At 37.0% G+C, this 24,143-nt stretch overlaps 1 protein-coding gene across 1 annotated transcript; it reads left to right on the top strand.

Moving 5' to 3' along the window:
- Nucleotides 1-960: 960 nt before the first annotated feature.
- tdo2 (tryptophan 2,3-dioxygenase) lies at nt 961-22,225 on the top strand. Its single transcript, XM_003221733.4, has 12 exons — nt 961-1,115; nt 1,684-1,789; nt 3,313-3,403; nt 7,518-7,588; nt 12,457-12,584; nt 13,536-13,722; nt 14,474-14,581; nt 16,645-16,756; nt 16,869-16,926; nt 18,075-18,154; nt 19,730-19,820; nt 21,577-22,225. The coding sequence occupies exons 1-12, from the start codon at nt 1,081-1,083 to the stop codon at nt 21,728-21,730; spliced, it is 1,221 nt and encodes a 406-aa protein (XP_003221781.1). The 5' UTR covers nt 961-1,080; the 3' UTR covers nt 21,731-22,225.
- Nucleotides 22,226-24,143: the final 1,918 nt, after the last annotated feature.

A 24,143-nucleotide genomic window follows, 5' to 3' on the forward strand; every position in this document is an offset into this window, starting at 1 on the left:
CTCCAATTGCATTTGTTAAAACTAGAAACATATTGGGTTTGCAAATGCATTTGTTTGTGGTGCTCCTTAAGAATCCAGCTATTTGTGAAACCAGCTCTGCAACAGAACCAATATGATTGGTTCTGCAATGAGCTATATCAGTGGAAACTGCATTGGAAATACCATATACATTGCCCAATGACATTTGTGTTTGCTGGAAGATGCTGCTAGAAAGAACTACTTATGAAGAAATTGCAGAAATAATTAACATTTACTGTTAAATATTTTGCACACTTTAAGAAACAGGAAGGCCTATCTCTATGATTATGCATATTAAATAATGGCATGACAACTGTGTGTCAAACTAAAGATTTAACATAATTGAGGTGTAGTGAAAAACCAGTGTGTTATTTAGTTCTGCAGGTACTCTGTTAATGATTAAATGGAATTGAGTAATAATGTTCAACAAATACAACTAGAGTTTGGAAGATTTGTGCAAAAGTTCAGTATTTTTTGAAGCTTGATTTTTTTTTCTTAATGAGAAATAAACTTTGTCCTTAAAATGTATTTTTCATTGTCTGAATTATATAGACTTGTCAGTCAAAGGTCTTGGCTACTATTTTTCTTATATGTATTTTATTAGTTTCTTTTGAGGCATCTTGTTTTCAGCTCAAGAAACATGGCAGATCTTGTTTTGTAAATAAGGATATCTCTGTCTTTATGCAAAAACTAAAAGCACCATGTATACTATTTTTTTCAGCTGTGTCAATTGGACTGGGTAAATCATTGAAAATGGTTAGTCCTAGGTAGTCTGAAGTGAAAACTGAACATGTGGCCTGTGACCTTTGTCAGTATTTCTGCAAAGCTTTAGAAGAAGAATCGATCCACCGACAAAACAAATACTTCCATGGACTTTGTTTTAAGGATATTCTCCATGATTGTAGCTGCATGTTGACAGGGATGGGCAGAAAAATAAGAGGATTGCCCAAAACGAATGGGATCAAGTTACATAAAAAGTGTTTGCTCTTGTAGTTCAGGAAATGTCAATATATTTTACCTCGGGAGGAATTTTAACTCAGTCTGTCATTAGATTTTAGAGACATGAGTGGTTGCCCGTTTTGGGAGAACAAATACCAGTAAGTACATTTCACTCTATCATGAATAATACTGTAATTAATATTGGTAGTAGCTTGATGGTCTTATTCAGTGTGGTGCAAGCTGTGGCCCGCGGGCCGCATGTGGCCCACCATTTCATTTTTGTTGGCCCTTGCCTTTCTTACTGGAAAAATATTTTAATTTAACATTTAGAAAAAAAATCATTTGCCCTTCTTACTGCTTTAAGTTTTTACGAAATGGCCATATAATGGCCATATTGAAGCTTCTTCACTCTTTGACCGTTATAGTTTGATTGGCCCTCGGGTAACTAAAGGTTGGACTACACTGATCTAACTGAACAAGAAAAGGAAAAAATGACGTTTGATTAATGATGTAATTTGTTTTAATGATAGGAATTTTCCCCCAAATCATATTAACCAGTGTGGCAGATTTTATAATGCTGTCTAGTGTCTAGTAAAAGTGTACCTGCTGAATCAGTCTTTAAAATTATGTTAAAAATGAGAGTTAACAAAATGGTTGAACATCTCTCTGTGTTTAAACAGTTTCACTGGTATAAATTGAGGTTTCTTGCTATTTGTTTATTCCTAGGTTTAATTTTAATAAACTATCTTTGGATGATGGAGAAGGTGACAAGTCACAAGAAGGGCTGAATAAAGCGAGCAAAGGTGGCCTTATCTATGGAGACTACCTACAGGTCAGTGCAACTAAAAGTAACAGAACAGTAACATTGATTTCACTGAGCAAGACTTTCTAAGCCCCTGCTTCTGTTTTGTGTAGTTTTGAACATTGAAGAGCAGGGTCTCAAATCTAGATATAGGAAATCGTTTTTCATGATTGTTTAAGCTGTTAATAGTACTGATGCTTCTGCAGTTTTGCTTCATTTTTGGTGCTGGGTTTAAGTTGTTACTTTTATGTTGTCCAAAACACTACATAGGCTTGCAAATTCCATTTAAAAACCAGTCAAAATGATGAAGAAGTATTTGAATACCATTGGCTATAAGGTCACTGTCACAACACTTTCAGATCCCTTTCATCTTTATACAGCTGAAGACAGCCTCAACGTTGACACATGCACTGACTGGGATTACCAGAGAATATTATTTTCCTAGTCAGAGTATAGAAAAGGGACAGATCAAACCTGCTTTCCCAGTTAATGTAGGACCACTCATCATCATGCGATTTTAGACACCATCCCAGCAGTAGTATAGTACTTTGAAGAGGATCACAGCAAGGAAATTTTACTTTTCTTTAAAACACTCCCTTCTGCCTGCATTTTGGCCCAAAAGTGTTTCTTTTCTTCTTATTTTAGTTGTACTTTTGGAGGGAAGGACCGATCAGGTAGACTGAAATACAAATGATTTACAGTTGAGGGAGGAGGTCATGTGTTGGAGTGGACTCTTCTGCCACTTCTCCAAAAACACATGACCAAAGGTTTAACACACAATTGATGCCATAGAGTGAATTCTTCACACGTGTGTCTATTTCTATTGCTCTATAATATTCAGGGATAATTTCTATAGTGTCTTATTAAAGAAGTGTGGCTTAAATACCCCAAAGGCACCAGATCCTGCCTGATCTTGGAAGTAAAGCAGGTTTAGCTCTGGATAGTTCTTGCCTGGGGGACCATAAATGAATAAAAAGTGCTATTACCTCTGAATATTCCTCAACTAAGAAACACTATGGCATTCATGGTGTTGTGACAAGTCATCAGGTGACTTGAAGACACACAAACCTACTATAACATTTATGCATCACTATTGCTGTATTTCCACGTTTCATAAACATTCCTGAACACTACATAAAGACATGGATGCTTGTGTTGATTGTTTAATAGAGAATTGACAATCAAATGAATTAAAGACAGTTTTGTTGGAATAAAGCATACTTCTTCAAGATCAAGTAATAATAATAATAATAATAATAATAATAATAATAATAATAATAATAAAACTTTATTTATACCCCGCCACCATCTCCCCAACGGGGACTCGGGGCGGCTTACATGGGGCCATGCCCAAGACAATACAATATAACAAAATATAAAAACAACATATCAAAATACAATTAAACAATACAAGAATAACACTGCACAGTACAGAACAAAATCAAAGCAAAAGCAACATAACATAACAAGGGCGGGCCGCATGGACACAAAGTTAAAACTCGGGGTAAGAAGAGATAAGAATAAAACCAAAGTCTTCTTTCTTTCTTTTAAAGCTGGACAAAATATTAGGTGCACAAGTGCTTCAGAGTGAAAAGAAGGGAAACAAAATCCATGATGAGCACCTGTTTATTGTAACCCATCAAGGTATTGTTGTTGTTGTTGTTATGACTTGTTGTTATTGTTGTTCTTATGAGGATGAGGATGATAGTGATGATGCAGTCTTCTGGAATCAAACAAATTTGCTGATATCTCAAATACGATTAGAATCAAACAAAGCATTTTTCTGGGGTAGTTATAGAATACGCAATGCTATAGCAGTTTGGATGGATGTTATTCTTGAAGTGACTGGCTTGACCTTGAAGGAGCTGAGGGTGGTGACAGCCAACAGGGAGCTCAGCTGTGGGCTGGTCCATGGAGAGTCAAAAGCGAGTGAATGAATAAATCACAAACATAGTAGTTCAGGTTTAACATATCCACAAAAGTTGTGATGCAATTATAGGCAAGCCACTTTCTTTCAGGATAAGATATAGCATAAGGTTGTGTGGACAAAAAGATGAAAGAAAATCAAATACACCCAACTGAGCCTGGCAAAAGGCATGATATAAATGCAATCAGACAATTTCCTAGGCAAGTGTGAGTAATGGTTGATTTTTCTAGATGATGTTGGGTTGCAACTCCCATCAACTCAGGGTCCATCTACCTAGGCCAAATAAGGCAGAATGGGGTGAATGGACACTTGCGTTCATTCACATGATGTACAATATTTATTCACCCTACATGCCCAGCAAGGTTGCTTAATGTTTAATGTAGACTTTCCCTGCATTATTCAAAGTTTGGCAATGTCCTGAAGCTCCAGAGTTGACCCACACTATGGGCACATGCAAATACTTAGGCCAGTTCTGGTTCAGAACAGACACCAATGTTTCCATGACCATCCTGCTTTCTCTGGGAAGGGGTCTGGGTGGCTTGGGGAAACCGAGGATGGCTACTGCCATCACTCTTCAGTTCTTCTTGTTGCAGCAACCACAGGGCACAAAATCGATGGTGGTTGCTTGTTGCAATGATGCTAGCTAGAGTGCCAGAGCAACTTGGAGAGGGTAGGAGTGGAGGAAGGGGTTCTCAAGCAAGTATAGTACAGTAGAGTCTCACTTATCCAACATTCGCTTATCCAACGTTCTGGATTATCCAACGCATTTTTGTAGTCAATGTTTTCAATACATCGTGATATTTTGGTGCTAAATTCATAAATACAGTAATTACTACATAGCATTACTGCATATTGAACTACTTTTTCTGTCAAATTTGTTGTATAACATGATGTTTTGGTGCTTAATTTGTAAAATCATAACCTAATTTGATGTTTAATAGGCTTTTCCTTAATCCCTCCTTATTATCCAACATATTCGCTTATCTAATGTTCTGCCGGCCCGTTTATGTTGGATAAGTGAGACTCTACTGTATATTGTAAGACACACTGTACATTTAGCTGTCCCCAGCCCTTATGAAGATGAGGCTCTTTAGCCAGAACCAAGCATCTACCGAATGCGTCATTTGGCAATGTTTGGACATATCCACCAAAGATCAGTATAGGTACTAACCTCTTACAGCATTACCAGCATCTGCCCTACAACGTGCGGTTAGCATACTTTAGAAATACCATGTTGTAAATGTTGTTCATAATGAGATTAGATATGGTTAGCTTTGTCAGTTTTCAGTTTGTATAACCCTTCTTGAACTTTCAGGCATTGGGGAATATAACTTGTAAGAGAGATTTTCTTCAAGACTAAGCTCTTTAAAGCTTCCCAAATGTTTTTGAGTTTTGAGATAAAGGGGACAATAAAATTATGAATTTGACAAATAGAAAGCTAAGGTACGCTCAAAGGAGTCACTTGCTCCTTAGACAACACACTTGTTTTAGTGTCATAAAAATTGCAGTACAAGTGGGGCTTTTTGTTTTGTTTTATTTTGGTCATCTCCATCTTCCTTTAATTTTTTTTCACTTTATAAAGTAATGAGTAGTACAAAAGCAGAAGTTATTGCAAAGTTTCTTCCAATTAACCCAAAATTAGCTTAGCATTAAGTGGGTTATCTTTGATTGATAATTAATGATAAAATCACATATTATGTTATATCATGCAATTAGCATTCTGTTAGGAACTGAAACAGAAATGGCTTGAAAAAGTAAACACTACTTAAGTAAAACAGGACATATCTTCTGTGACCACTTACTGAAGAATGGACTCAGGTCAGTTTTTTAGTGGTGAAGCACTGAACAGAACTTATCTAGAGTAATACAGACTAAGACTATTTTAATATATCTCTGCTCCATAGTAATAAAAGTTGGCAACTATTATTATATTATCATTATCTTTATTTATATCCTGCCTTTCTCCCTGTGGGGACTCAAGGCGGCTAACATCTATCCACACTAAACACTGAGAAGAGCAATACAAAAGTTAAAAAAATAATAACAGTGTGATAATAACAGAATTAACATACAACAAATACAACAAATTGTCACTTTTATGTTGTCCATAATTAAAATACAACAAATTGCCTTTAAAACTTAGCTTTAATACCAGCAATCATTAAACATTTCAATAAATTAGGCTATTAATATTGTGTATTGTCAAAGGCTAAATTTAAATCATAGAATTTTTGCAATGTATTTTTAAAGTAGACATTTGGTCAAATTTCTGAAATATATTTAAGGCTTCAGCAATTTGTCTAAAGAGATTAAATCTACTCCATCTGCAAATAAGTTATCAAAACCGTTTATCTGTTCACTGTGATGCACGCAATGGCCAATGACTCAGTTGCTACCAAAAAGAGAAAAATCAAAAGAGGAGGAATTTAATAGCGTAGAGTACGTTATGGCTTTCTAAGAACTTTATAGTGATTGAAGAATATTATAATATTTGTTAAATGCTTTTCCAGTTGCAGAACAGCTTATTACAAAGTATTTTGTATGTATAACTTTAATTAATGTTGATATGCAGATTATCACATTGAATGGCATTTCAGTCAAGGGAGTGAATGGCATTTCGATCAGGGGAAGTTACTTGATTAACTGAGTAGCTAATACAGAATATTGGCCATCATTTAGAAAAGCATCAACGTGAAATTCTTTAAGATGAAGCAGGACATATAACTTTTTGTAATAATTGGCAAATAATATGTAATTTATTAATAGCTCAGGGATGAAATATTCTCTTGACATAAAGGGATTCAAAGTCTTGTAATTCTCTCACATTTTGTCTTTGCAAATACAAAATACTTGCTAGCAATTTAAGAGCATTTATTGTTGAATTTGTTCTATTATTTAGTAATGCACCTTACTTTGTTCAATGTACGATCCGTAGATCTGCTCCCCTTCCATCTATTTTTCTTTTCAAATAAAATCTGAGGCTTTATTCTTTTTCCCCACAAAATTTTCTTAGTTTTATAAGCTCAGTCAGTATTACCACACACTCTATTCTTGAACAAGAATTGTATCTGGAGAAGGGATATGCAAGATCTTTTTTCCCTTGATAGATGTGTCTCTACCAATTAATGAGATTGAAATCATCGAAATTTGCTGCAGGTTGCTGAGAGAGACTGACATCTGTCTCTCAGAGGTTGTATTTAGATATTCACCTGTAATTCAAGTGTCTTCTTGAAAAGATTCAAGTTTATATAGTTTTCCCTGGGAAATGTTTCTGGGCAGGAGTCTGGAATATAAATTGAAGCAACTGAGTCAATAGAAGGGCTATTTTTTGCCCTTGCCAAGTTAATGTCAGCTTCTTGAGTGTATCACAAAGCCAGGATTTTAAAATGCTAGTTGATGTCAAAAGGCAATTAACACATTTCTTGCTTTGGATATTCCTGAATCAACAATGGAAGCATTAGCTGGGTACAAATTAGTAAAGATACAAGATGTCCTTTAAAGGTAGTGTTTTGAAGCAGCAGAATATCTGGAATTTATTTTGAATAAAGTGCTGTGCTTTATGGTTTAGTTAAAGTATTCAAACTGTTGAATGATGTTACTTATTTAGTTCCTTATCCAGGGCAAAACTTACTATGTGTTGATAATTTAGAAAAAGCTCTTTCATCTGGTGTGGAGAAGACTATGTGTATTCTTTCTATTTCATTACCAAGCAAATAAGGTGACAATTTTATACAACAATTTCATAATAAATTTGATTATTAATATTTGAAAGTTAACTTATTAACACTATAGGTAAAAGGGAAAATAACTACTACTATCTTTTGACTGCAGCCTATGAACTATGGTTCACTCAGATATTATGGGAACTGGATTCTGTCCGAGTGATATTTCAAAATGGTCACGTAAGTAGGAAACGAATATATTTAATTTCAAAGTCTACCTTGTTTCTTTTTTATTAGATAAATATTGAATATTTGAAATGCATTTCTAGATTTCAAAATATACAATATTTCATTAAGATGTTTTCATGCTTTCTAGAAAATTATTGGATGTTTGTTACCTGAGAGGAAATCCTATTGCACTCAGTTAGGCTTAATTTTTAGTTGATGTAGATATGATTGCACTGTCAGATTGACAATCCTTTCCAGACATACTTGGAAAGTCCTACAGACATCTTGGAAATGGTACTTTCAGGATTACAAGTTCTCAAATCCTTCAGCCTACAGAACTCCAAGCAAGCATGATCTAATATCATGGTTGTCAAGGGGTTTAGGAAACTGCAGTAAAACAGTAGTAGTAGTGGTCTAGTTGCACTGTTGACCCACCTCACCATTCCATCTCAAAAAGGGCCCTTGTTCTGTATCCATAGCAGTTCGAGCAACATAATCAGGATTATATGGGTAGATGTAACCATAGTCAGTTCAGGGCAATGCTACACAGCCATTTAAACCAAGTGAGGGTGTGGAGTAAAGAGAACTGGTTTGCTATGGAGCACCTACACAAACACCCCAGGAACCAATTCCAAGCTGTGACGATGGCCATAAATATCCTCTGGATGTATATTGACCCATATCCAGGAATATCTTGTCTAGCAGGATGCTGGTGGGCATTGGCATGATGAATGTTGATGGGTAGCAGCATGTCCGATTGGGATGAACACTAGAGCAAAGCAGAGCATGGCAACAAAGGGGTAGAAAGTGGGCAATGCCATGGAAATGCTGTGGTTTCCTCCTGGAGTAGTGGTTCTTATTTACCTTCTGGTGGGATTTGTTTCTGGATTTTCCCTCTGTCCAGGCCAGCACTCTGTATTTCTCTGTGTTGGGTACACCTCTGCATGGGACATACACAAATCAGTTGCAGTGTTTCGGAATTTCCATTGAGTTTTTTTCTGGCTGGATACGTGTTGCATGCATTGGGCATGTACATCCAAATCTGTATGGAAGCCTCACTGACACTTGGGTCCATTTTCCCATTCTCTGTCCCTCAGGTCCATTTTCCCATTCTCTGTCCCTCACTGTAATATATATATATATATATATATATATATATATATATATATATATGGCTTGTCCGATCGATGGAAAAAATGTTTCAATTCTCGTTTCTAAAGTAGGGGGTGCCGGCTCTTCGATGTAGAAATTATTTCTAAATGTTTCACCCAAAATTTTCGGATATTTCCAAAAATTCGTAATGTTTCTAAAATGTTTCTAAAATGGCGGACGCGCATGCGCAATCGCCAAAAAACAGGAAACCGAGGGGGACTTTTCTGGGGGTCTCCTACCCTCATTTCTTGAGCTATTCTCATCAAATTTGGTACAGTGGGAGAACACATTCCACACTCTTTGCTCAACAAATTACAGAATGTTTCCTGTCTCCTATGATTTTTGGTGAATTTTTCAATATTTGAAGAAACCTGTTCCTGGTTTGAAAGTCTTATTTCCTGTTCAATTGGGTTCTTATCACTGTAAAAGTCCCTCTTCTACTTGTGTAGACTTTGGATTAGAAATGCAGCACACGCCAAGCAATGCCTTGACAGGATTGGCAACGTCCTTTGGAAACTATAAATTGCCTTTGAACCTTTTGATCAATGGTGCCACTGGCTGACCTTGTGATTGCAAAATGAAACTCTGGCTGAGGACTTTGGATTAGAAATGCAGCACACGCCAAGCAATGCCTTGACAGGATTGGCAACGTCCTTTGGAAACTATAAATTGCCTTTGAACCTTTTGATCAATGGTGCCACTGGCTGACCCTGTGATTGCAGAAATGAAACTCTGGCTGAGGACTTTGGATTAGAAATGCAGCACACACCAAGCAATGCCTTGACAGGATTGGCAACGTCCTTTGGAAACTATAAATTGCTGTGGACCCTCTATTGAATCAAATCAATGTCTGACTTTGTGATTGCAGAAATAAAACTCAGCCCAAGGCTTGGGAATAGAAATGGAGCGTGAGGGAAGCAATGCCTTGGCGGGAAGTTCAGCGCTTACAGGGATGCAGATGTGCTTAGAAAACTATAATTTTCAAGCTCCCTCCTTTTAAGACTTGGAAAGAAAGGCTTATGGGGTGATTGCTTTATTCCAAAAAAAGGAAAAATAGAAAGGCAAAAGGTCTACCTCAGGAGAAGGAACCAACCCAAAGCTCAGCACTAGCAGGGAGGGACGCAGACTCCTTTGGAAAAAAAAATTCCCAACATCCACAACAAGGACTCTGCCCCAAGACCCAAGCCAATTTCCCCCAACACAATAAGCAGCAACAACCCTCTACCCCCAGTCACTTTGCCCTCTCAGCTTCACGGTGAGCGCGAACCACCCTCTCTCCTCGGTATCCTAACCCAGAATGGCTTGGCTCCGTGCGGAGGCGATTTAGCCCCCACCTTTTTTAGCTATCGTGGAAGACTCTGATTGGCAGGGAGCGGGAGCCATGTTAGGCTGTGCTAGGCTCCCGTTCATGTTAGGTTGCAGAAACAAAAATAAAAATAAAATAATAATATTTAAAAAATATTTTAAAAAAATTTTTGGAGGAAAAAGATTAACGAAAATTTTAAGGCACAATTACAGAATGGGCCAACGATGGATCGTATTACATTGCCAGTTGCGCCCAGGGAAAACATTTCAATACTCGTGTCAAACAACGGGAACAATACGAAATAATTACTGTAGGAGAATTTTTACGAACATATGGACAACCCTAATATATATATATATATATATATATATATATATATATATATCTCCTAGGCTTGCTCAAATAATTCGATTTCCCCGTTACCCGTTATTAATTCGTTATTTTCGTTTATTTTGAAGCAATATACAACCTTGATTGTCCACACGTCTGGATATTGCGGTTTCGAATCGCGAGAGGCCGTTTTTCGTTATGTCGTCGTTTTTTTCGTTAGGAAAAAAAAGCTTTTGCAAATCACCCAAACTCCCACCATTCAGGCCCTTTCCTTTTGCCCCTCAGCAAAAGGGGCGTCACGGGCTCAGCCAATGGGAGGGGGCGAGGGGGAAGGAGGCCGAGGAGGAGGAGGAAGACGGAGGGGGGAAATGGCCGCCGCCTCGCCTCAGCTCAGGCCTGGTGTCTCTCTGTGAGGCGGGAAGGCGGCGGATGGAGCCGGGAATGGAGAGACCGAGAGAGACAGAGAGGGGCCCGGCGGTGAGGTTTTGACGTCTGTGCGAAGCTAGGCAAGTGGGGTTTATATATCTGTGGAAGGTCCAGGGTGGGAGAAAGAACTCTTGTCTTTGGGAGGCAAGTGTGAATGTTGCAATTGGTCACCTTGATTAGCATTGAATAGCCTTGCAGCTTCAAAGCCTGGCTGCTTCCTACCTGGGGGAATCCTTTGTTGGGAGGTATTAGCTGGCCCTGATTGTTTCCTGTCTGGAATTCCCATTTTCTGGGTGTTGTTCTTTTACTGTCCTGATTTTAGCTTTTCTGTAGCTAAAAATGCATATAAAATTGATTCTATAGGGAGGATAAATGATTGGATTTCAACTCCTACAGCTTGGCTTTCTCTGCCAATAATGGTACCCATCTTGGATATTGTAAGGGATTTATTATTATTATTATTATTATTATTATTATTATTATTAGACCTTGCTCCCAGGAAGGTGCCTTCGCTGTGGCTCCCAACTTATCTATCTATCTACCTTTCCACATATTCTCCACATTGTGTTTATGTGTATGTATATTATATATACATGAGCCCTGATGGCGAAGTGTGTTAAAGCACTGAGCTGCTGAACTTGCAGACCGAAAGGTCCCAGGTTCAAATCCCAGGAGCAGAGTGAGTGCCCGCTGTTAGCTCCAGCTTCTGCCAACCTAGCAGCTTGAAAACATGCCAATGTGAGTAGATCAATAGGTACCGCTCTGGCGGGAAGGTAATGGCACTCCATGTAGTCATGCCGGCCACATGACCTTGGAGGTGTCTATGGACAACACTGGCTCTTGGGCTTAGAAATGGAGATGAGCACCAACCCCCAGAGTCAGACATGACTGAACTTAACGTCAAGGGATACCTTTACCTTTACCTATACACACACACACACAAACACACACACACATATGCAGGGACTATATATATATACACAGTATATATCACACACACACCAATTTAACAAAGTTTCAGCCACAAAAACAAAGTTTCTGAAGTAGAACAATGACTTTCACAGTAAAGACAACCCAATTTAACAGGAAATAAGACTTTCAAACCAGGAACAGATTTCTGCAATTATTAAAAAATGGTTTATTATAAAAGCTATGAAAATTCGCCAAAAATCAGAGGATAAGGGAAACGTTCCAAATTTTGGTGAGCTATCAGTGTTAAATGTGTTCTACCACTGTACCAAGTTTGAAGAAGATCACTCAAAAAATGAGGGTGGGAGAGTCCTGTAAAGTCCTCTCCCTCTGTGCTGTTTTTGGGAATTGCGCATGCGCGTCCGCCATTAACGTATTAATTTAGAAAATAACGAATTTTCGTTAATTTTGAAATTTTTTGGGGGCCAAATTCGGAAATACCATCAGAAACGAAACGCTGCCCCCCTCTACTTTTGCAACGAGTTTAGAATCAAATTTTTCGTGGATCGATCAAGCCTAATATATCCAGTTTAAAAATCATCCCTGACTGGCCTGACTCTGCTACTCCATTGTTTGGGAACAACAACTAATTAACTTAATGGGACAACTGCATAATCAGGTATAGGCCTACATTGTGAAAACTATTTTATTGTCAGATGTGTTGGGATAATCATTTTTTTATTTTTTTCTTACTCAGGTGAGAGATGAGAGAAATATGCTTAAGGTCGTTGCTCGGATTCACAGAATTTCGATTATTTTTAAATTACTCGTGGAACAATTTTCTATTCTGGAAACTATGACAGCTCTGGACTTTTTTGACTTCAGGTAAACAACATACTATCTTGTGTAGTGACGCACAAGAAACTGAAAACTTAACAATGGAGTAAAAGGAAGCTTGCCACGTGTTAATTTGTATTGTATTGCTCCTAATTTGGATTTGTGAGAATCATGTATGCCCTGACATCTGAAAAATGGTAAAAATCAGAGTTTGGAAAAGTTATTTTTAAGAACATATATCTCAGAATTTTTAGCACTGCTGTAAAACACATAGCAAAGGCTAGGTTTTTAATCCTGTGCATACCTTATTTAAGAGTAAGCACCATATAATTTAATGAGAGTTATTTCTGAGTAAACATAAAATAGTTCAGAAGGTTGGAAGATACACCTAGCCATCCATAGAGTAAGAGCCATTAAAATCTGTGGCCCAGTTTAGTAATCCCAAAGGCTCTAACTCTAAATAGAAAAAAAAATCAGTACCAACACAATATTTTTAATTCTATATTTTATTTACCAAATGTAAATAAAATAGTGGGGATCTTGGAGCAGTGTGCAATCAATTAGAACAAATGAATTAAAAAAATCACAGTGAAAACAAATACACCCAGTGACTGATATTTATTGCTCAGAAAATGCTTGGATATTAAATATTACCAGATATTTTGTTGGCTACAGAAATAATTTTCTCACAAGTGAATATACCAAGTTAGTGGGCCCCTTCACATTATAGAATTGCAGTGCTATAATTCCATTTTAACTGTTGTTATCTATCCTGTGGAATCCTGGATTTTGGAATTTAGGAAGAATTATTTAGGATTTCCTGCTTGAAAGACCCAGTTCCTCACCCAAATTACCAAATTCCATAGGATGGTCCCATAAGATGGTCCCATGGCAGTTAAAATGGAACACTAGTGCTATAGTTGTGGAGCATGAAAGTTTTACATATTACAATTCTTGTTCATTTTAAAAATATTCTGTTTTCTCCCCTGTTTTTCAAAGAGATTATCTGAGCCCCGCATCTGGATTTCAGAGTTTACAGTTCCGATTATTGGAAAATAAGATTGGGGTTCCTCAAAGCCTCAGAGTGCCATACAACAGAAGACACTACAGGGATAACTTCAAGGGAAAGGAAAATGAAGTGTTGCTTAAATCCGAACAGGAGCCGACTCTACTGCAGCTAGTGGAAGTATGGGTTTTCATGTCTACTAACTCTTGGCCTGCTCTAGGCAATTTCAGTAGCTAATAATTTACCTTCAACTGCAAGTGATTTTAAGGATGCAAGGAAGAGCAAATTAGCCAACTGCTGCTAATTAATCATTACATTAATGATGGTTGGACCCTAATCCCTACTGGAGCCTCCATTATTTAACTAACTAATGTTAAAATGATCTTTTTGCTTGCTTAAGGCTATTTAATTATCTGCAGTTAATAGAATAATGAATAGACACTTTTTACAGTGGATAATATTTTATTAGGTATTTTTTGAAAGACCTTTATCAAGAAAATAGCATAACTCTCTACAGTGAGGTAATGAGTTCTTCAGAATATGGCAGAAAGGATATGTGGTCTTAGAAATTGGTGATGGAAGTACTCATTAATCCTGGCCACCAAAGCCAATAGGTAAAGATGGTCACCGTTACAGTTCAACAATTATATGATCCTCACCCCTTTGACAAGAACAATGCTGAATGTTTGTCTTGGACTTCATAATGCCTGGCTAAAACCCCTACCTGCTGCCAGTATCTTGTTTTATATAAATTGCCAGATGATAGTCAACTATAAATGTAATGCTATTGGATTATTCTTTAGTGCATGTTTTGCCATAAGCCTTTCTCCAGATCACATTTCTAGTTCATAAAATCATCTATCAAATGTAGTTATCAACTATCCATAATATATAACCTATATCATAAATTATTCCATTTTGTTTTTATAAGGCATGGTTGGAAAGAACACCTGGACTTGAACCAGAAGGCTTTAATTTCTGGGGGAAATTTGAAGCAAATGTACTCAAGGGATTGGAAGAGGAATTTGCAATGGTCCAGGTACATTTTATAAAATGTCATGGATAGTTTTAGTACTCCTTAATTCAGCCATCCATTTGTAAGGCAAGGCGGCCACTTATGAGAGAAGTTCAGTTCCATACACTGATCCATTCTTATGCGTCATTTCCCATGCATGTACATGTTAGGATAAGGTGAGTTTAAACTAGAGAATATAACATCTCTTTTATGTCTATGAGAATGAGAGAAAGAGAAAGAGGTGGCATGGTAAGAAAACCACCCAAATGGCTATAAGTTAGTTTACATTTCAATTATGTGGCTATACTCATATAAGGGTTCTTCTTCTTATATTATAGATTGTCAAATGGATATTCTTGTAGCTGTCTATATGCATGGATCTATATGTCAGCAAAACATTTTGAATTATGAATAATCAATTAACTGCTTATTATATTCATATTCTACCAAAGATAGTATAAAACAATTCAATGCAAGTAGATGCTTACAGTACTTTGTCTGTGTTGCCTTCTAACCAGTATATAGAACACTCAAATCACTCTTTGTCAGGTGGAAAACTATTATCTGCTTTTGGTATATTGCAACAAATCTAAAAAAAAAAATCATGTCCTTGAGAAAAAGTAACAGAGAAACATTAGCTTTCATGAACTGTTAGGCGATCCCTCGTAGTTCGAGGATGATGGTCCTCCGATTCTTGGAAGACGCCTGTGCGTGATTTTTTTAATGTGTGGAGGTTGGTGCACGGCCGGTCAACACACAGTCTTCACAGAGTGAGATCCCAGCAGTGGTGTGATTAACACAACGAGAGTGGCTTCTCAGTCTGTTGCAGCCTTCTTCCGCCTTCACAGCCGTTGTAACATGTGCCATGTTATCCTCCGCCTGCTCTGCTGTTGAGGTCTTTGGGTCTTCGGATTGATCTTGGTCTGGATCCTCCCCTGTGGCCACTCCTGGGAGTGTGTGACTCCCGTGGTTGTGCCCTCAGGTTCATTGGAACATGCAAGCCCCCCCACCACGTCAAGGTGACAATCCAACGAGGAACAATAACCTAATTCACCAGAATGTTGTCTCATTTATCAAATCATCATATAAAAGTTGGATGATAATACAATAGCCTAACACTATTGTTATTATGTGATTTCAAGCCAACACCATTGTACACAAAACTTATCATAGGTGGTTGTTCTTGGCAATATTTATTGAGGGCAGGTTGCCATTTCATTCCTCTGAGACTGAGGAAGGGAACTTCAAATTCATTGAATGACTCATCCAGGTCATCTACTGAATTTTCACGAAGATCCGAATCCTAGTCCCTCAGAATCCCAGTAGACCACCTTGGCTTTATAAATCTTACATAATCAAACATCATTTCCACATGTATTGAGATGAAGAGTTTTTAGTGTACTTGGGACTTCAAAATCTTTGAAGTAAATGTTAGATCATAGGAAAGACTGAAATCACAGACCATGTATGGAAACAATGGCTGGGGGAAGTCTATAATATCTGTCATCTACTAGGATACCCTGTTTTCCCCAAAATAAGACATGGTCTTATATTAATGTTATGCTCCAAAAGATGTTTTGGAGCAGTGGTTCTCAACCTCGGGTCCCCAGATGTTTTTGGCCTTCAACTACTAGAAATCCTAACAACTGGTAAACTGGCTGGGATTTCTGGGAGTTGTAGGCCAAAAGGTTCTGGGGACTCCAGGTTGAGAAACACTGCTTTAGAGCTTGTTTTCAGGGGCAATCTTATTTTTCCGAATTGACTTTTTAAAATTAACTATATCTGGGGCTTATTTTTGAAATAGGGCTTATATTTCAAGCATCCTCATAAATGCTGAAAAATCATGCTAGGTCTTATTTTCAGGATAGGTCTTATTTTTGGGGAAACAGGGTAATTTTCAACCACATGATTAGAATGAAAGAGCCTACAATCAAGGTTATCGTGTGTTAAACAGAAAATGTTGTTGATAAAATTTAAGCTTTACATTTCAGAAGAATGATGGATTGGGAAATATTCTTTATACGAGTAATAAGCAAAAAAAATGAAGTTTTGGTAATTCGTAATGTAATAATTAGTGTGATTGATAGGCCAAAGATGACTCAGAGGAAAAAGAAGACCAATTGGCAGAACTTCAAAAACAGAAAGAAGTCCTCATTTCACTATTTGATGAAAAACGGCATGAACATCTTCTTAGTAAAGGTAAGTATATTATGTGCAAATGTCAGTTGTCAGGTACTAGTACCCACATAAAATTAAACTGCTTTACAATTAATACAATTGTACATTATTTAATAGATACTAAATTTTACAGGTGAAAGAAGATTGTCCTACAAAGCAATGAAAGGAGCTTTAATGATCTACTTCTACAGGTATATAAAATGTATTTGTCCCCTTAAGTGTCTCTACTGATACTCTTATTTAAATTTCTCAAGAAGAGTGGCTGTGCTTGCTTTTAAATATTCAAGTCATAATCAGAAAATATATTGAAGACTTTAGAATTTAATATTTGCAGTATTAGTTTGGCAAGGAATTTTGCTTTTCTCTCATTCCTTTTCACCGTTTCAGTAAAAATATTCTACTATAGAAATCGCCACCTTCTTCAAGTATGACATTTGATAAAAAAAAAACCTACATGCCATTACTGTTGAATTGAATATTCCAGCTTTTGATTTGATTTAGTATCTGAGATACACACACACATCACAAAGTAGACTTTATAATAATGAATGGGACATCAATGTGAACAGAGTTACTCTTTGGATAGTGATAAAATGCCCAAAATATTGACAAATATTTGGAAAATAATCCAAATATGAGAAAGAAAAATCCTGGATTGATGAGAATCTTTGCAGAACTTACTCTGTTCAAAATTCATAAAATCTCATTCGTTGTACAGAAAATGCTGTTTTCTGCGCAAACCACACATTGTGAAAGCACTTCAAAAACAGCACTTTCTCATAGCAGGAAGAAAATAGCTAAAACTACTCATTACACCCCTATTTTGGATGTAAATATGCTGGAATTTGATCTAATGCATATTTTCTCAGGAGTAAATCTTGTAAAAAAAATCCACATCTAGGTAAAAAAATAGATCTTATATTTTCATATACTAAGGTAAAGGTATTCCCCTGACGTTAAGTCCAGTCATATCTGACTGTGGGGGTTGGTGCTCATCTCCATTTCTAAGCCAAAGAGCCGGCGTTGTCCATAGACACCTCCAAGGTCATGTGGCCGGCATGACTGCATGGAGCGCTGTTACCTTCCCGCCGGAGCGGTACCTATTGATCTACTCACATTTGCATGTTTTCTAACTGCTAGGTTGGCAGGAGCTGGAGCTAACAGCGGGCGCTCAAGCCGCTCCCAGGATTTGAACCTGGGACCATTCGGTCTGCAAGTTCAGCAGCCCAGCGCTTTAATGCACTTCGCCACCAGGGCTCCTTTTCATATACTACGTAATAATATTATAAATGAAATGAATTTAAGTAAGCTCACTTCTCTTTCTCTTTCCTTTTTAAAGAGAGGAACCTCGCTTTCAAGTTCCTTTTCAGCTTCTCACCAACTTAATGGATATTGATGTACTGATGACTAAATGGAGATGTAAGTTTTCTTTCAATATATTTCCTTGCTTTCTGTTAGGTTATTTCACATTGATTCCAACTTAAGAGTGAGACTACTATAGGGGTTTTTGACAAGATTTATTCAGATGGGGTTTGCCTTCCTCTAAAGATGAGTTAGTGTGACTTGTCTAAACCTATGTAATTCTAATTCACTACCAAAACTACAATACTATATTGGATCTTCCCTGTGGTGTAACTAACACAATCTTATAACTCACAATGTTACTTAAACTGTTATGAAAATAGCATTTCACAGTTGATAGGGCTATAAGAAAAAAATATACAAAGAGCAAATTAATAAAGGCATGGCTAATAGGTAGTTCCTGCAAAACAGTATGCTTACATAAATATTAAATCCTTGCAGTCACCTATGGGTGAGTTCTGGCAGATTTCCATAGAGATGAGTTCTGGTCACATTTGATAGGTCCAAAATCAGTACTGTTTAAGTTGATGGAAGCAAGCTGCACTTTGTCTACAGTGATCCAAGTATATACTGAAGATCATGCCCAGTGAACATACATTAGAGATATATATTTATGTTAAAGTAATCAGACCTTTGATCTCTGAGTAAGTATGTACTTACACCTCTCGATCTAACTACTCCATTTTACATCTGAATATGTAAAACGAACAAAACTAGCATATTAGGAGTGACTACATCGCACAATGAATGAATGCATTTATATCTTTGGTTCTCAGTTCAAACTTTGTGTCAACCATAAAGTCATACACCTAGTCAAGCCATTAAGTTTATCCTGTGTCCCCCACCTGCTAAACTGATATAATAAAACAGACCATTATAATAGTGGACCAAATCCAATGTTCCATTGGTGGTTACAGCAGAACTTTCTTCCTTTTTTTCTGCAACCTTCTGTACTGCCCAAGAATAATACAGTGCTATGGTTTGATGGATATATGGAACAAGTATGGTTCATGAAAGAACTCACTTCCATTGGGTTCTGTTAGATCCTGTTCTTACACTGTTGAACTCTAGTATAGGATATTACTCAAGATTATCTGTTTGAAACACTTTAAACGGTGATCTTGTATGTGAATACCTTAGAATGAAGCCCTACTGAACAGTGGGGCTTTCTTCTAACAAGACATGTATAGGGTCGGGCTATAAACTACAATCAGCACACTAATATTATATATATATTATTATATATAATAATATATAATATTATATATGTGGGAAATGCAACATGATTGTAATCCACAATTTCATTCATATCTGACATTTTCTGGGTCTCTAAGCATTTCCTGAGTCCTCCAGGGGTGACCTAATGATATCTGTGAGCCAGAGGTCCACCATTTCAACAGGGTTAGCTAGTTACCCTCTGCAGTTGTGTATACCTATGCAAATTCTGGGTATGTATCCCCTGGAATTACAGTGGATGTACTTTATATTATTATTTTAAAACACAGTTCTGCAATGATATTGATAAACAAAAGTATTGTCAAGGAATTGAGGTTGATTTAGTTTTAAGATAGGACAACATTTGTATATCATGGAGTTAACCATGAACTTTAAATGATTTGTTTATATGCTTAGATAATCACGTATGTATGGTGCACAGAATGATTGGCAGCAAAGCTGGGACAGGAGGGTCATCAGGATATCACTATTTACGCTCAACTGTGAGGTAAGTAAAGGCAAGTGAAACATGTATATATGATGACTGTTGGTATAGTCACCATAGGATATGTAAAGAGTGGATCTTTGACAGCATAAGGAATTGCTATCTGTAAATGTGTTTAAACTGCCATTTCAATCAATCACCATTCTGATTAGGATTCATAAAAGGCATCGTTCAGAAGTGTGCTTTGTAGGGAATTTAGTTCAATTTTATAATCATCCTTTATAAATAACAAGACACATGCATATATCATAAAAGGCTGAGAACATAAAAAGAACATTAAGAAGACAAGCATTTCTTTAATATCTATACCCAATAGCCCTACTAAGTGACCTCCAGATAAGTTGCACTATAGTTATCATAATAGTGGCACTTGTCCATTATATTTGGAGGATATGTTGGAGAAGGCTGATTTGCATATCTACTTAACATTTGGCTGCCTTTGGATGGTAATTTCAGGTCCATGTCTCCAAGCCATTTTATTGTAAACATAAGATTTCTAGGAAAGCTATAGTGATAAAAGATTTCAAAGAGTAAGAAGGTGAATATGATGAGTTTAGCTTATCTACTACTTTTCACAAAATAATACGATTAAGTCCATACAGTAAAAATGACCTGGTGCAGGTTTGGGAGCAGCAGAGATGAATCAATAATATAGCAACAGCAAAAGGCCATTGATTAGAATCTGTACTGATATCATCCAAATATTTATGTTCATAATAGCCTCTCATTCCATTTTTTTTAATCAGATGAACTTGTGTCTACCTGTTTAATTTCAAGTGTTACAGTGCATGAGTGATTGATTCAGGCTATAGATAGTTTTCACCTAGTTTTACACAGGAACTGAATAATTTACATTTCTATAGGTTACATCTTTTCTTTTGAAGGCATAGAAGTCTTGGTAGATGAGCTGTGGTCTTCCAGATGTACACAATCTCTCATGTATTCTCAGTATACATGAACTTGCATCAGACAGATTTACATCTTCTAAACCAGTGGTTCTCAACCTGGGGTCCCCAGATGTTTTTGGCCTTCAACTCCCAGAAATCCCAGCCAGTGTTAGGATTTCTGGGAGTTTAAGGCCAAAACCATCTGGGGACTCCAGGTTGAGAACCACTGTCCTAAACCCTTAGCATTCTTGGTTCATAAAATAGGTGTGGACTAGCAAAGTTGGGAAATGGAACTGGTGAAAACCTCTTTACAGAAAGACAACATTTTTGGGAAAAGTACTAGAACAGTGGTTCACAACCTGTGGGTCCCCAGATATTTTTACCTTCGACACCCATAAATCCTAACAGCTAGTAAACTGGCTGGGTTTTCTGGGAGTTGTATGCCAAAACACCTGGGAACCCACATGTTGAGCACCACTATATTAGAGCATGATTTGATTTTGGTTTTTTGCTTGCTTCTAATGACTCCTGAATGAGATGGGATTATCCAGATTGATTTCAATTAGATTTCAGGCCTGTTATAGGACGAAGACAGCTTTAGTCGACAGAATGGCACTTCGTTGCTGTTGGTTCTGCGAGACTTCTTGGTGGCTTTCAATATCATTGAGCAGGGTGTTTTTCTAGGTCCCATCACTAGGCTGTGACTTTGGCACTGAACATTGCTTGTCAGTGGAGCCATGATATAGAGTAAGTTGCACTGGGATATCCAGTGCCTTAGCTTTTTGAGTTATTCATCACATCTGCAAATACATATGAAACCAGAAAATATTGACTGTATTTTCCCCTTAATGCTTTTCTTTTTTCCTTTCCAGTGACAGATACAAGGTGTTTGTTGATTTGTTCAATTTATCAACATATTTGGTGCCAAGACACTGGATCCCAAAGCTGAACCCAACTGTTCATAAATTCCTTTATACAGCAGAATATTGTGATAGTTCCTACTTCAGCAGTGATGATTCAGATTAAAACCCTCTCTGGATAAATAACCAAAATAAACTTCATCCTTTGATATTATATCTTATACCTTATATACTGTTAGATAATGTAAGTTTATGTTTATGTAGGAATGCGAGTGTGTATTTATGCACAAATGCACTATAAAAACTAAGGCAGGGTTGGACAACTGAAAAGAAGTATGGAGAACAATTTCACCCTTGTGACACCCCTCCTGTGGATAGCACTTTTATATTTTGGGGCAAGTCAGCTGACATTTGAGCTGTAAATGATTGGAAGTCTTGTTTTATTCAAACATTTTTATTTAATTTATTGCACAAGAAGGCAGTGTGGAAATTAAGGTATTCCTGATCCTCACAAACCTACTTCTGATATTTGTGGGGAGCGGGTCCCCCCAAAAAGATTAGCAACTACATATGGGTTGGGAGCAGCACTTTTCTCACTTGATTTGAAATATGACTGTATTCAAGCTAGACCATTGGGAATAAAAAAATATGAACGTGTCAACCTATTTTCCATTTATTTCAAAGTATTTGTTTGAACAATTATTACCTAATGAATTGTTTGAAATGTGGCTATTTAAATTGCTTTATCTGATTTCTTGGCTTGTGGCACAATTTAGGCTGTTTAATTTTTTAACAATAAAGGCACAAATTTGGAAGCATTCTGATTCTGTATACAAATTACACCTAGAGAAACCTTACCCGAGAGGTAGTATAAAAATAAAAATATTAGAAATAAAGTAAAATTCCACATGTGGTATCTGAGGAAATAAAATGACAGTTTTTTTTAAACAACAGCAATTTCCTTATAGGCCAGAATAAGTAGTGACATCACTTGGTTTTCCATATTGTGTAGAGATTGTTAGGTCATTGAGGATTAATGTTGTATTTTGTGTTTTCAATTTGTTTATTATATCTGAATGTTAAGTTGATATTATTTTTATTTACTAATATTGGTTTTAACTGTCATATTTTGATTCTGCTTTGGGCTTGGCCCCATGTTAGCCACCCCGAGTCCCTTCGAGGAGATGGTGGCTAGATAGAAAAATAAATTACAGTAGAGTCTCACTTATCCAACATAAACGGGCCAGCAGAACATTGGATAAGCAAATATGTTGGATAATAAGGAGAGATTAAGAAAAAGCCTATTAAACATCAAAATAGGTTATGATTTTACAAATTAAGCACCAAAACATCATGTTATACAACAGAAAAAGTAGTTCATTACACATTAATGCTATGTAGTAATTACTGTATTTAGCACCAAAATACCACAATGCATTGAAAACATTGACTACAAAAATGTGTTGGATAATCCAGAATGTTGGATAAGTGAGACTCTACTATATTATTATTATTATTATTATTATTATTATTATTATTATTATTATTATTATTATTATTAGAGAAACCTGAAAACATTTCACTTGGATTAAACTCAATTGTTTCTTATATAATGAACACAAGTTCAGCTTTTCTAAAATCCTTCCTTCCCAACATGGAAAGATGTGGGGTTAATACTAGTGTGTGTATCCCTGGTTCCCTTTACAAGTGTAGGTAATGTGGGTGACATACAGAGAATCAGCACAAGGTAGTAGTTTGAGTGTTGGACTATGACTGTGAAGACCAGTGTTTGAATCCATGCTTGGGCATGAAAACCCACTGAGTGATCCTAGGCAAATCTCAGTCCCAGAAAACCCTGTGATAGATTCAATTTAGGATTGTCGCGAGGTCGAAAAATCTTGAAAACACACAAGGTCACACATACTACCCAAGTCGAAAAGGCAATAGCAGTCAAAATTTCATCCCTGGGCTTCTCTCCAGGACTGCCAAGCCAAATCTGATTAAACAATTAATAACAGACTTAGCCAGTGTCCCATACTTTATCATCAACGGAGTTGGTAGGTTTTGTACCTCCCCTATGAAATATCTAATCATGCTGGAAGTTGTCAGCCAGTGGAGGGCCTTCACTCTGGCATGTTGCCATGCTCTCCCATCTACCATTTTGGAAGGCCGTCACTGGAAGACCCCATACCCCAAGACTATGCCCATGACTCAGGACACATAGAAACAATGGAACATGTGTTTCTTTGGTGCCTGAGATATTCGATCCTGTCTCATTATGCCATGGTTATACAAACACCCAGGATGCTCTGGACAATTTTACATATCCATGCTGCTTTCAGACACTAATTCGGCTATAACTTATAATGTTGCAAAGTTCTGCTCGGCAGCAATCAAAATCCAGCAGTCGATGACCGATAGTACAAACTAGTACAAGCCAGGACTTCATACTAGCAGAAAATTAGAGTTATTAATTATAGTATGGATGTTGCTCCCTCCTTTGTTTGACTGGACTTCCCTTCCCTGTGCCACATGAGCACCCCTGTTCCTCCCCCTTTCTTTTCCCTTTAATTCCATAA

The sequence above is a fragment of the Anolis carolinensis genome, chromosome 5, assembly GCF_035594765.1.
Source record: "Anolis carolinensis isolate JA03-04 chromosome 5, rAnoCar3.1.pri, whole genome shotgun sequence".
Taxonomy (NCBI): domain Eukaryota; kingdom Metazoa; phylum Chordata; class Lepidosauria; order Squamata; family Dactyloidae; genus Anolis; species Anolis carolinensis.